The sequence below is a fragment of the Colletotrichum lupini genome, chromosome 9 (assembly GCF_023278565.1).
Source record: "Colletotrichum lupini chromosome 9, complete sequence".
Classification (NCBI taxonomy): Eukaryota; Fungi; Ascomycota; class Sordariomycetes; order Glomerellales; family Glomerellaceae; genus Colletotrichum; species Colletotrichum lupini.
Window position 1 is genome coordinate 2676657 of NC_064682.1, and position 14722 is coordinate 2691378.

The window sequence follows — 14722 nt, forward strand, 5'->3', positions numbered from 1 at the left end:
CAAACAAACGTACTGTTGGAAAAAACAAAGAATTTGAAAGCCACAGCATTGGAAATAATGAACGTCCCCTTAAAAGGACCTTGGAAGTATGATTCTTTATCACCCCCTCTCTCTGACATGGATCTGAACCTAAGACCACCTTATCTTCCAACCGGTCTCACCACAACGGATGACTCCATGGCTAGTCGAGCAGATTGATCAAACTCCCCTCAGACGAACTGTCCTTGGACTGCTTTATCTAGTCAGTGGCGTCGCAGGCTTGACAGTCTGAGGCAGGAAGCATACCTTAAGCTCCACAATCTCTTGCTTCAAACGAGCAATCGTGTCTTCCTGAGTTGCGAGATTCAATTGAAGCCGGGTATTCTCCCTCTCCAAAGTGCGGTAAGATCGGAGCTGAGACGCCTGAAGAGCCTTTCCCAACTCGTAGTAGGCAATATCGAGGGTGTCGACGATATGGAGGAAGGCAGCGGCGGCGGGGATATTGGTGCTTGCACCCTTGCAGCGACGTCCCTCATCCTCGGTCTCCGCCCGAATCTTTCCCTTGGCCCCAGCCTCCTTCACGCCGGCAGCCTTTGATCTGGCATTCGCCGCAGACATGGCATCTTTGACCGCGGCAATGACGTGTTCGATGTCCTTCGCCGTGATGACAGCCTTTCTTTTGATATTGTGGAGGTTGGTGATGACGGCGGCAAGCGCCTGGATGATCAAGCTGGTCTCCCCGGAGACCATTTGCTGTACTTGAACGTATGACTCAAGCTCCGCAATATAGTGCTGGATGAGGTATCCAGTACGCTGGGCATCTGGTAGGCCGTGTCGCTCCGCTGCTCGACCTGAACGCTCCATGGCCGGAGCGACCGGAAGGTCTGCGGCAGAGATGCTTTGAGATGGCATCGTCGCGGCCTGCAACAGATAGTAGTTAGCTTTGAACAACACAGCTAGGTTCACGAAGTCGACAAACAGATGGGGTTTGATTGTGATGAATTTGGGATGGACGAACGCGATGAAGAAGGGATTGCAAACCAGTTGGGACGGTGGCAACAGCGGCTAGAGCGGTTTCGTTGGCTTGGGGGCGATGGAAATGAGATCGAGGACGAAAATGAAGTTGGAGAAGAATAGAAAGATGATGGTTGTGAGTTTGGAAGCCAAAGTAGAATTTGACACGAAATTTCCACTCCTATGCGGCATTCGAGCAAAGTGTTCCTGCCGTCGCTGGAATCTTCTGCGGATGAAAAAGACAGAAAGAGATGGAATCCAAGGTTGGACAGAAGGAAGTGTCTGGTCAACCCTTTTCGTTGCTGCCTTGTTGGGTATGGTAATGAAGAGTGGATCTACGTCTTTGATGGCGAGAAAACCTCGCGCGGAAGGTGCGAGGGCAGCCACACATGTTGGGGGCCAATCCAGGCTTTTAGCTCACCCTCCCATCCAGCGAGGTCACCTGACATGAGGGGGGCCCCTTCTCAACCTGAATAGTTACCTGGAATGTAAGGTACGACGATCTAATAACTTGGCGTTCCTACCTGACCAGGTGGGAGCCATTAGACCCTGCAGAACCTCAGAAGGGGAGGTATCCCTCCGCCTCGTCTCGGAACACCATGAGTGACTGGGATGCCTATGCTCTACAGAATTAGCAGTGACGACATGAAGGTGGATTCTGGTGCCTTCGGTCAGTCACATAACATTGCAAAAGTTGGAGGCCAAGCATTGAGCTGAAAACAGGGAAGTCCGACAGGATGTGATGACACTTGGCACTTGACATTACAAAACTAAAAGCCCAAGAAAGTAGGTTTGCCCCTCAAAAATAGGAGTGCCCAGGTGACACTGAGAAACCTGGGTATGCCGTCTGATGAAAGAGTTCTACCCGTCCCCCCGTCCACCTTATCTCAGATCCACGAGACACAGACTTGCCTTTGAACTCTACCACAGTCGGCTGAGCATTCCCTAGGACAGTCGGTGCAATATGGCTTTCAGCTTCCGACGTATCTCATTCACGCCACTTGATTCATGGTTGCATTACGTGATATTAAGGCTCTACAAGCCAGAATTGGTCCCCTCCTTGATGGGCGTCGGCAAGAAAACTGCTATCTTTGGGTTGCTCCCAGAGCTCTGAACATCTCTTGCTGGTATGCTGATCTGAGGCATCTCATGCCAAGAGCTCTACGTCAATACTGCTGCCAACTTGATGACTAATCGCAGTTTTCCGGCTGGGAATATATCATCCATGAAGGCCAGGAGAGTCGTGAGATGACTACGGTGTTCCGTATTCACAGACAGTCAGACTGCCTTAGTCACTTTCTGTGAGACAAGTGAGCTTGTGATGGACTTGAGTGATTTGATTTAACCTATGGCGGCATCTTGTCCATCGGTCCAACATGATCAAACTCATAGAGCCTTTCCCAACTGAAGCGCATCGCGCGCCCATTACGTCGTGTGGTAGGCCGGGAGTTCTGCGACGGCGTTGCGTGGGAAGGAGGGGCAGCCCTCACAACTGGGTCCACACCAAAGGTGGGGCGAGTACCCTTTTGGGACGTGTCGCGTCCAATGATTGGGACGGGCCCTGGCGTGGCGCTGCATCCACAAACTTTAGTCGAACTGTCATCTTTCTCGCTCCACCACTTTGATTCAACGACGAAGTGATGTGTCCTAACATGGCTTTGCCAAAGCCTAATGTAATCCACTTTGGATCCTTCTATTATCGTCATCTTTGGCTATATCTTGTGGATTGTGAGACACGCCGCCGCCTCCTGATACCCTTTGATGCTCAGCATAATGAGGTAGGGGGGGGGGCATTACTTTGCTTTGGTCTGGACAATGAATCCACGATAGATGCTGCAAGAAGTGCCCAGACCAAGCTCTTGTCAACAATCAGCCATTGACAGCACAGTTGAAAGGTGTGTTGAGCCACAGCTAGATCAAAGAAGAGTCCTGCTTCTGCGGCTCGTAGCTTTTGTGTGCCACCTGCTCAATGGAAATGCCGTAAGTAGCCGGGAGAAGAGAGAGTCGCTGTCGCACGTCAAATGAGAGTATATAGCTTCTTAAAGTTCTTGCTGCTAGAAAAATCATCTCACATCCAAGGAGAGGATGGTTATCAATCGGGTTCTTGTATCAGCTGAAGTGTCTCTATCACGACTCGCGATCGCTGGAAAACAGGATCACGGCATTGTCTTTGCTAGCAAAAAAAGGAAGAAAGGATTTACTCCTATGGAGCCTCGAACCCGACCTCTTGAGAGATCGTTGTGGTACTGGGGGGCTTCCGGCGCCCGTAATGATGCAGAGGGGCCCAACAGCTGCATCATCCAGCTGATAACCTGCCCCCTTTCCCTTGGGCTGTGTAAATTTACCGATCAAGTAGGTATAGGTACCCCGCTTAATCCGTCAGGCCCGAAAAGTTCCCCAAAAAAATGCTTCGATGAAGACTCGAACCCATGCTCTTAAGAGACAATTTGGTACAAGGGGGCTACCGGCGCCGACAATTCATGCAGTGGGGCCCTACATCTGCACCATCCGACTCTAACCTGCCCCCCTTCCCCTGGGTTGCGAATTTCTCAGTCAACTTGACATAAGTACCCCCACTCCGACTTCAGGTCGCTGCAGCCTAGGATACTAGTCGACCACGCGACAGTCAAACCACGATGAGATTCGGCGACACGTCCTCCCTGGTTGTTTGTTGATGGAAAGCTAGGGGCCTAATCAAATCTGGTTTCAAACACAATGGCCTATGCAGCATCTTTGACGATGGATTTGAAGGTTGTTTAGCAACAATTAGCCCATTCATATCGTACATAAGTCATGGAGATGTCAAAAGGCCTTTTTGGGAGTACACAATCAGGTGGAACGTTCAGCCTACGACAGACGTGTTTTACGGGATAATTACCCACTCATCCAAAGCTGTATTTCATATCTCATCAAGAGGCCCACAGACAAGAAAGCTTCAGCATTTGCGTAGATCTCCTAGGTAATGAACCAAAACCCTCACAACCGGATTGCATAATCCTATCAAGTGATGTCCAACCGTGTCCATCCTCCATTTCTAGTGCCATACGCATATGAAACCCGTTCATACTAATTGCCATTACTGGGTGTTCATGTGGAGGAATTCGGCCAACTCGTGGCGTTTGTAGGTGCGAAGGCCAAGTCTCTCCTTCTCCCTGTTCACGATGGGCCGGACGATGGCCCAGAGCTGCACCGTCACAAGAGAACTGTTAAGGGTAGTATCGTCTTCTTCACTCTCCTGCTCCTCGGCAGTGGTGTCAGGGGACTTATTCTTGTCGACAGTGGCGGCGCTGGCAATGGCGTTGTCGACAGGCGAGAGGGCCCGGCCTAGAGGAGACGGAGCGAACAGAAGGTCGGAGTCATCGGGGATAGCGTAGAACAAGCCGATCAACTCGGCCTTGGATACGATCTAAGCATCCAAGGCCTCGAGCATGGGACTGAATACGGGGTTCTTAGCAGCCTCGTCGTCGGCGGCGTTGGGAGCGCGGGCGAGGAGATAATGTCTGCGAGCGTCGCAGAAGCGGTCAAGGAGGGCCTCGACCTGCGGGCCGTGGGGAGTGAAGACGTCCCATCTGCGGTTCACTCGAAGCTGGCCAAAGACAAAGGTCCAGAACTCCTGCTGGCGGTGATTGTTGAGGATGCGACGGAGGCTGGTGTTTCCCTTCTTGAGCTCGAAGAGATGATTGTTCGCCTCCAGGATGAGGCCATAGAGCCTCTTGGAGATTCTGTGAATGTAGAACTTGATGGCGTTCGGGTTCTTGGGGAGCTTGCGGTCGTTCTTCATCGTCTTTCCCAGCAACATGGCGCATGACATCTCATCGCCTAGAAGGAAGTCGCCGTTATCGAGGAACAGGAGCCCAGGAATCTTGGCAAGAACCTTGTGATTGAGGTTGCGCGCCCCGGGCGTGGTGAGAAGGGTGACTGGAGGCATTTTCCAGACACAAGGGGCTCGGACGACACTGTACGGCAAGAAAACATCAGACAAGCATTAATCGCAATATTTGGATGAGGCCGTAGCTTACCGTAGAATATCTGAAGATGGCTATAACCTGAATTTGGGTGCGCTAAGGCTACGATGACTCGCAATGCGAAAATTCGGATAGCGGACAACAGTGCAATGCAATAAGTAGATGAGTTGGTCACGCGACTGGTGTTGTGAGTGAGACGCACATCCAGGGCAGTACGGCGTTGTTGGCGGAAAACGTAAACAACGGGAAATTCACAGTTCGCGTAGAAGGCCTCTGGCTGGATGGTCACGTGGTTTAGATGAAGTTATATTCACCTCGTGCCCTTTGCGTATTCCTGCATCAGCGGGAGACAGATGGAGTGGTGCACCTTTCACATTCAGCTGGAAAGATAGCGTCATCACTCTCATGTAATATAGCTAACATGTTGAAGAAAGTCAGCAGGTAAGGTAGCCGGACTACTGTAAGTCTTCCACTTTTCTATTGCGCAGACAATAACCAACAAAATTCAAATGATGGCAACAGGTCTATGGAAAGCCCCAATCAACCCTCCTCAACAATGAGAGGTTCTCTGTAAAGCGCCTGGGATGTCCTCCGCTTACATCTCAACTGTGTCGTGAAGCTGGAAGCTAGCTTGATGCTTAGACTCGGGTGAAAGTGGGCTCACTCTAAATCTTTTCTCAGTAAAACCTGAGGCTATGTATCCCCAGGCTCGCAGCGGTTTGTCTGAACTCACCAGTCTAATTGAACGGAGTATAACAAATAGACCGTGGTTCTATCATTGTCTGATGGCAAATGAGACCAAGCAAACATACTGATGCTCAGTAAGAGGTTCAAAGACACAAATGCCGCTTTCCTTCATTGGAAAGTCCAGCATTGCTGAAACAACAGATGTAAACCTATATTCGTGTTTGTAACGAGGATTAGAAGATAGAACACAACCACTCGTCATGAATGGTCAAAGGCTAGTAAAGTTCCTAACAATGAAAACCCTTGTTGACGACCGAAGACAGTTCGCCACGAGAAACACTAGACCTGACATCGCCGACTTCTCAAACCGCACATCCATCAAGGCAAAAGATGACCCAATTCGTAAACAATCCCGGATTGGGTGCAAATATAACAAAAGGCCCAATACATCTCTTTTGAGGCATGCTCGAAGCTGGAGTTAGAGTTGTTGTCGGGGTACTGCGTCATGTAAATTCCTCAATACAGCGTAGACGGCACCTTCGGCATGCCGTAGTTGCCAAGCCTTGGCGACTCTGTCAAAGAACAACGAGAACGAAGTCAATTGAGGTGGGTCGACCCGCCTATTTACGCAGACAAAGATGAAGTTCAGATCGTCATCGCCGGCTACCGGCGACCTGCGGCGTGAGTTCTGTTCTGGGATACATCTTCGGCGACGTCGATTCTTAGACGGCGAGGAGCTAGTCGCCAAGCTGCCAAGGCGGCAAAGACTCAGCTTTCAACGGACATTACTTCATTTATATCTCATCATCTGCAGACTGTGGGATGCCGAAGCCATCATATCGCAGCCTTGAATCTTACGGAGTTCCGTGGCTGATGGGATAAGAGTTCGTGGAAAGGCTGCGCCAGTCTGCCAATCAACCCTAAACTCCGAGTCTCCCGCAGATCTGTCATACGTCTCACACGAACTGCCTCCACAAGAACTTCCGGTGTGGGTACAGGCACCTCATAATCAACGTCTATCAGGCCGTCTCACCAGATCCCTCACATTCGCCAAGACCCAGCCACGAAAAGGCCACATGCAAAGTCACACAATCCCGGAAACATCACAACCCAGGAAACATTTCGCCGAAAGGATGGGGCCTCACTGCGGTTCAAATCCTTTCTAGTCTCCCTCGCTACACGAAACGAAACAACGTGAACAAGATTCGTTCTCTGAACCGCCACACCCGAAGGAAAGAACCGAAACGGCGCAAATCGTCCAGCTAGCCTACACTTCTAGAAGGGATATGCCTGCCGTCTGTCCCAGTCCAACAAAGAAGAACCCCGTACACGACAGCGGTAAAAGGAAGCTGGACAAGGGGTTGAAAGGGGGGAAATGCAGGCTTTGCAGGAACCCCACAACGGGAAGAAGGCGGATGCGTTGCAAGCTTATTTAGCGCCGAGAAACGCCCAAAGCTTGTTCCACCAGTGAAAGCCATAGAGAGGATGAAGTATGAGGGAGGCATGGAGGGAATGGCCAAGGGAGTATGTGGTACCGGCTTGGCCTTTGCTTGGCGGGTTTGCTCTTGTAAAGTTTCTTGACAATATGGACGAAAAGGGGGAAAGGAGAGAGGCGGGAAAAAGTGCAAGGAAGGCAGCAGTCAGGCGGGAACAAGTCGAGACCAGTTCCTTGAACACGCTACCACTGCGCGATTCACGGCGCCAATGCCAAATTCTTGATCATGGGTTGCCGAGTGGATGGTTCCTGAGATGCGCTTCCAGGGGGCACCTCGTTTATCACGCAAGAGGTGTGGGGGTGCCGAGGGTCATCCCTTCTTCTGCTCTTGAGAGAATGTTGAAACATGAAACAAGGGGGAATTCTCCTCGAGATGCACCAAACGAGTCAAGCCATGGAGAACTCTCGGGCCAAGGACTTGTTTCTCTTTACTCGACCTAAACGTGCAGGTAAGGCGGGGTAATAACCCAAAAGTCCGTCACAGAGCCTATCTCTAATTTAATAGCAATTCGAAATACTGACTAACAGAACTCCTCGGATCGGATCTGGTAACGATTAATTAGGCTTTATAAAGGCGCGGTTAACACCGCGTTCGATACGGAGAACCTTTTATAATTTAATAACTCTCGAGACTTGGCGCATCCGCTTAGACATTGTCAGGCCTCGCCGGTTAGGCCTCGTTAGTTAAGGGATAGCTTAGGGGGGTATAAAGAGGGGGACCAAGTAATAAAAGAGCAGCTTAGGCATATATAGAGCGCTAGTAGTATACCTCGAGGGAAGGGTAGATTTTAGTAATTCCTTTTTTAAACCCTAATAGTAGTTAGCCTCTATAAGCTTCTTTTTTATATTATATACTTATTAATAGTCTAAAATCTTTACTTATAAAAGGGACTAGGCTAGAAGCTTAAAATACTAATAAGAACGAGACGTAATAAGAGAGCGTAGTCGGCGCTACGATAATAAAAAAAAGATAACTCTTTTTTATTAGACCCCCTAGAGTCGCCTCCTCCTTAGTAAACGATATAAGAATAAAGTATAATAGGACTATTAACGTAATAGTAATATAAAAAGACCGTATTACTAAGAGTATTAACGAATTTTAAATAAAATAGCGAACCTCTTACCCTTACTTACTAATACCTAAACCGAACGATAAGTAATAGGCTAATAGAACTATAAGAATAAGAATAATAATTAGAAAAAGAAATCCTTATTATAATATATAAAGAGCGCCTACGCAGAAAATAAGTAGATTTAAAATATTTACGGAGCTCTTTAAATAGCCCGGCCCCCGCGCTAAGGGCTATGGTCTTAGTTATAGTAGCCTCGGACGTTAGCTTCGATATAAATAGAAATATAAACCCCCGGACTAAGGATAGTTTAATAAGTAAAGCCGTACCTAAAGCGCCGCTCGAGTAATAATAAAGTAATAAGTTCGTACTACCTAAGCCCCTATTTACTAGCTCCCTCCCGACTTAAGTAAGTACCGTAAATAGAACGTTTATATTTAGACCGCTATCCCTCTCTAACCTATTATATATTAATAAATTAATACGGGATTTATAGAGCTTCTTTTTTAACTATTACTATCGCTTTAACTTATAGGCTTAATAAATAAGAATAGACCGTAATAAAGTAGCGTATACGGTTAGCTACCTAAGTAGTAGTATAAAAACCTCCTAAATATACTATATTTTTAACTACTAAAGGACCCCCGGTTTTATAATAGACTAGGTTATATAAGAAGAACTAAAGACCTTTTTATAAAATAACTTATTCGATCCCGCTAGCCGAGGAATAGTAACGAGTATACGACTAAATAGTACTTTATAAAGTTAAAAAGAGAAAGTCGACGAGTTCGTTAGCTATATTAATAAGCTCGAGATAGAATTAGAATATATCCTAATAGAGAAATAGAGGATCTCTACGCTAATAAGTAAGCTACGGCCCGAACTATACTTCGTAATAATATTATAAATAGAACTTCTACGGACTCGCTTATAACTAGTATTATTAATAAGACGTATTAAATAATCCTCGCTATTAATAAGGAGCCTACGAACGTTCCCTAGGTAATATTCTAATTTAAACTCGAACGATTTAGTAGGAAGATATTAGGGCGCTAATAAGTTAAATACGTAAAAAATACGCCGTAACTTACTTAGTAAGGATATTACGTATTATAATTATAAGGAGACTAGCTATATTATAAGGGATTACCCGTAACCGCGGGAGTAGTATTAGTAATACTATAATTACGGTAAAACTAAGTACTTTACTAATAGCTACCCGAGCGTTATATATTATAGATATAATTAGAAGGGGCATAAGGCCGCTAGTTATTAATTAGATTTTACTTTAGTTAAGTAGCGCGGATTAGTAACGAGCTCGAATACTATCTTAGTAAGGAGAGTAGCTAGTAATTAATAAGGGCGGCGCTTAGACGTCCCGACTTATATATACCTAAACTACGTATAGGAGAAGCTAAGCGCCCTTATTAATTTAAGAGTAAAAGGGAACGTAGTTAGTATCGGGCTACTTAATAGCTTTAATGCTAATTTACGAATTTACTTATTACTATAGCTAGTAAACGTCGAGGGTAAATAGATAGAGACGCTAGGAAGCTATTACTTATAGCTTCGAATTACTAATAGCGACTATATAATAGAGACATAGCTATATCGCTTCGTAATAGCTAATATTATAGTACTTATACTTATTTTCGGTTTCCCCTAGCTAGAGGATATCGACCCGCTAATTAGTTAAAAGTAAAAGAAGTGGTAGTATTTAATTTACGAACGATATATTTGCTTAGACGCCCTAAAAAAGGGGCTACTAGATAACTTAGTTTTAATAATACTCGCGCATATCGTAATTAACCTAGTTATAAATAGTAACGTAATACCGGCAAGCGTAGCCGAGGATTAGAAACTACGTTACTAGGATTTTAATAACTTATTTTTAGAAAAGAAGGCTATTTTGTTACTAAATAGAGTACTGCACGACTACTATATTAAGCTAAATAACACGGCGCTTATCCCCTAGGGACCTATTTACTCGCTATCGAACTATAAGCTCGAGATCCTATGCGACTATTTAATAAAAGTAGAGGCTAGGGGCTAGATATACCCCTCTATAAGCCCAGTAAGAGTACTTATCCTCTTTATACTTAAGAAAGGAAAAGAGCTGCGACTTTACGTTAACTATAGAGCGATTAATAAAATTATATAAAAAGATAGAACGCTACTACCGCTAATTAGAGAGATATTAAATAGACTATTTAATACCTCTGTTTTTATAAAGCTAGATTTTAAGAACGCGTATTATTATATATATATAGCTAAGGGCGATGAGTAGAAGACGGCTTTTTTATACTAAATACGGGTAGTTCGAGTACTTAGTCGTACCTTTTGGGCTAACTAACGCGCCCGCGACTTTCTAAGTATATATTAATAACGTTCTGAGCGGCCTAGTCGATACTATCTATATTATATACCTAGACGATATCCTAATATATAGTAACGACTACGTAGCGTATAAAGAGTACGTACGTAGCGTACTATAGAGACTATAGTAATAGAACCTATATCTAAACGGTAGTAAATACGAGTTCTATATATTACGTATAGGATTCTTAGGGTATATTATATCTAACGAAGGTATAAAAATAGAACCCGCGCGTACTAAAGCTATAATAAATTAGCTATTTCTAAAGAGCGTTAAAGATATATAGACGTTTTTTAGATTTACGGGGTTCTATTATAAATTTATTAGTAATTACGCTAAAATAACGGCACTTTTAATAGACTTACTAAGGAAGGTAAAACCGGGATAATTAGAGCTATTAATACTAGCCGTAGAGTTATTTAAGAAGCTATTAATAGTATTTATTAACGTGCTAATACTATAATATTTTAACCTTACTTTACCTATACGGTTATAAATAGACGCTTTAGCTCGAGCTATCGGCTTAGTAATTACGTAATTAATTAAAGGTAATTAGTACTTAATTACTTATAAGTCGAGGAAATTAACGGATACGGAGAGCCGCTATAGTATAAGAGACGCGGAGCTACTAACTATCGTAAACGTACTAAAGAACTAGTAATACTACTTCGCTTATAGCCGAGATTAGGTCGTAGTATTTATAAATTATTTTAACCTATAGTTCTTAAATATAAAAAAGAGACTAAACGGGAAATAGCTACGCTAGCTAGACGAACTCGTAGTATTTAATATCGAGATTAGGTTTAAGCTAAGTATAAAGAACCTAGCGGATAGACTATTACGAAGACCTAACTACGGTAAAAGTAATAACGATAATAGAGTAAAAGAGCTATTATTAAAAATAAGGGAAGACTTTTATAATATTAAAAATATATAAGAGCCCCTTAGAGTTATAATAATAAGGTATATAAGGACGAGTTACGGGAGCGGCTCCTAAGTAAAAAGGATAGTAAGTGTTTTAGAAGCGGAACTAGTAGTAGTATAGAGAAGTAAGCGAAGGAGGTTAAGAGCTCTAGCTCGAGGGAACTCCGAGGAGCACTTTAAAAGGTATAACGGGGCTATAAGCCTAGGGTATTAAAATTATAGTATAGTACTTAGAGAGCTACTTAAGCCTATTATTAAAACTATAAATTACGAGCTACTTATTTTATAGGACTTTAATATAATAAGAGTACTCGAAATAGTATTTAGCGAGGAGGGGTTATTAATAATAGGTCGACTACGGGCTACTTAATAAGAGGACGCTTTTATAAAGGATAAGTAGTAAACTAAGAAGAACCGACGGCCTCGCTTAACTAAAAAAAAGTAATAATAGAGCTAGGTATACGACTCTAAAGGGCTATTATACTATAGTAGCTGCGCTTATATATTACTATATAAGGGGCTAAAAAGGGAGGTTATTAAAGTATATAATAATATACCTACGGTAGGATATTATAATATAAAGCGGACGATAGCACTATTAAAACGCTATTATTATTAAAATAGAGTAAGTAGGGATATAAAAAGTTATATTAATACTTATATAGTATACTAGCGGACGAAGCTTTATTATTATAAGCCGTATAGCTTACTACGCTCCCTACCTACCCCGGTTAGGTTATAATAAGAGATATTACTAGATTTTATTACGGGCTTACCTATATCGATTATATTAATCGGGAGGCGCCCCTACGACGCGGTACTTATTATAGTAAACCGATTTACGAAGTATAGCGTTTATATTACTACGAGGACGACCCTTATAGCCTAGGGATTCGTAGACCTCTTATTCGTAAAGATCTTTATTAAGTTTAGAATATCTAAAAGGATCGTTTTTAATAAGGGGTCGTTATTTATAAGTAAGTTTTGGACTTATTTTTACTACTTTTTAATAATAAAGAGGCGTCTTAGTACTACGTTCTATTCGTAAACGGACGGTTAGATAGAACGGTAAAATTAATACTTAGAGTAGTACTTTTATTATTTTTATACCTAGGACTAATCGGATTAGGCATAACGTCTTTACTTAGCCGAGTTTATATATAATAATACTTAGTACTTAGTAATCCGTAAAGCGCCTACTAAGGCCCTACTCGGGTTCTTATTTACGTACCTTATATCGATCTTAACGGGGACTCGAGATAGTATATAAAATATCTTAGCTAAGGAGCGTACGGCCCGATTACGAGCTAACTAAGAAGCTCTACGACCCTTTATATAAAAAGTACGCGAGACGTATAAGTAATAAGCTAATAAAACTAGGATAGATATATTATATAAAATAGGTAACTAGGTACTATTATTAAAAAAGAATATTAGGAAGTAGCGTCCTAGCTAGAAGTTAGTTAATAAGTATTTAGGCCTATTTAAAGTTAAATTAATAATTAGAACGGCGGGGGTCGCTTACTAACTAGACATATTAACGTAGTATAGAATATACGATATATTCTATATATTTTTACTTAAGCCGTATTAATACTGCGAGGAAGCTCTTCGGAAGCCCTTACTTATTAGGGATATAGACGGGGAGCTATTTTACGAAGTAGAAGATATTATATAATATAAAGGGCCGAAGAGGAGGCGATAATACCTAATTTAGTAAAAGGGATATAGTAGCGACGAAGATACGTAAGAGCTAGCTAGGCATATCGAAAACGTAGCGTTAATTAGTATATATAAAGAACGAGTTTTAATTAAGTAGCGCGCCTTAGTTCCTAAGGAGCTTAATAACGTAACGAACTAGCTACTAATAATAAAAAAAGGGGGCTATATAGCTATAACTAAGTAGCGTAAACGCGCTAACTACTAACCGTTTCCCTAATTTTTATAATACGTAAAAGGACCGCCCTTACGTATAGAAGAGCCGCCCTAGCTATTATCCTAGGGGTCGTTACGGAAAAAATAATTTCCTTACTATTAGCGAATTTATAAATAATTAGTTACGAATACGGAACGTAGGCGGGGTAACTATATATTAATTAGAATATTATTAGAGCGGCGTACTTTATTATAAATAGTATAAAGTAGCGCGATTATAACGTCGTTACGGGACGAAGACGTAATACGAGAGGAGCTTATAGCTACTTTATTATCGTTATTATTAATAATAGGGGTCGAGCGGGCCTCCTTATTAGCGCGCTTAAGTACCCTTTGCGTATTACTAACGGTAATTCGGTAGGTTTACTAGAGCTATAGAGTAATATTAGTAACCCGAGTAGTAATAATAATAGAGTAATAACGGAGTAATAAACCTCCGAATTATAAACGTTATTATTAAAAGCGAGTGCGGTACTTTAAAAGGTTCGTACTATAGATTTTACGGACTTAGGGACCTAAGACGCTATTAATATAATATTTAGGAAAAGCAACGGAGTAATAATAGCGCTAAGCGCTTACCGTATCCTTATAAAAATAGTTTTATATAATATATTTAATATAACGCACGCTAAATCCTAAAGAAGTATTAAATAAAAGAGCGAACTAGGGGCTATAAATTACTAACCTAGCTAATTATAATACTCGGCTTTTAGATCGAGCGCCTTATATATAACGTAAGCGGGGTAGGGGAGCGGGCGTACCTAGCCGACCCCGATCTTCTTAGCGTTCGCCTTCTTTTTCTTTTTAATAAGAGTTTATAATAGTTAATATAAGTAGTATATAAGTAGCGATATATATACGAGGTTAGGGCGAGTAAAGGGAATATTAAGCTTCTTAAATAGACCGCTATTACGGCCGCTACTGGGCGTACTTATAGTACTAATGACTATTTTATTATTAATAATAGTAACGCTATAATTAAGGGCTATAGTTATATTAGAACGAGTTAGTAACGACTACAGAACGACTCTAAAAAAGACTTACTTAGGTACGGGGAGTATACGAGAATAGGGATCTAAGAGATATTTATTAGCTATAATATTTATATAACGAGGGAGTAGCGTAGACGCTAATAAAAATAAAAAACTATATATAAAAAGGATAACTACGGATAAAAAAAGAAAAAAGGAATTCGGAATTATAATAGCTTAAAAAGGGGTTAATATTAGTAAATAAAAGTGGGGCGACGATTGCTTAAGTACCGGCGGTCGTAAGG

The 14722-nt window shown here is 42.6% G+C and overlaps 2 protein-coding genes across 2 annotated transcripts; both read right to left on the reverse strand.

Moving 5' to 3' along the window:
- Positions 1-181: 181 nt before the first annotated feature.
- On the reverse strand, positions 182-891 carry CLUP02_16672 (uncharacterized protein; the record flags this gene model as incomplete). Its single annotated transcript, XM_049295590.1, has 2 exons — positions 182-238; positions 286-891. The coding sequence occupies 2 exons, from the start codon at positions 889-891 to the stop codon at positions 182-184; spliced, it is 663 nt and encodes a 220-aa protein (XP_049152737.1).
- A 3178-nt stretch (positions 892-4069) lies between these two features.
- Positions 4070-4921, reverse strand: CLUP02_16673 (uncharacterized protein; the record flags this gene model as incomplete). Its single annotated transcript, XM_049295591.1, has 2 exons — positions 4070-4387; positions 4436-4921. 2 exons carry the CDS (start codon positions 4919-4921, stop codon positions 4070-4072), a joined length of 804 nt encoding a protein of 267 aa, XP_049152738.1.
- Between the last annotated feature and the right edge of the window lie 9801 nt (positions 4922-14722).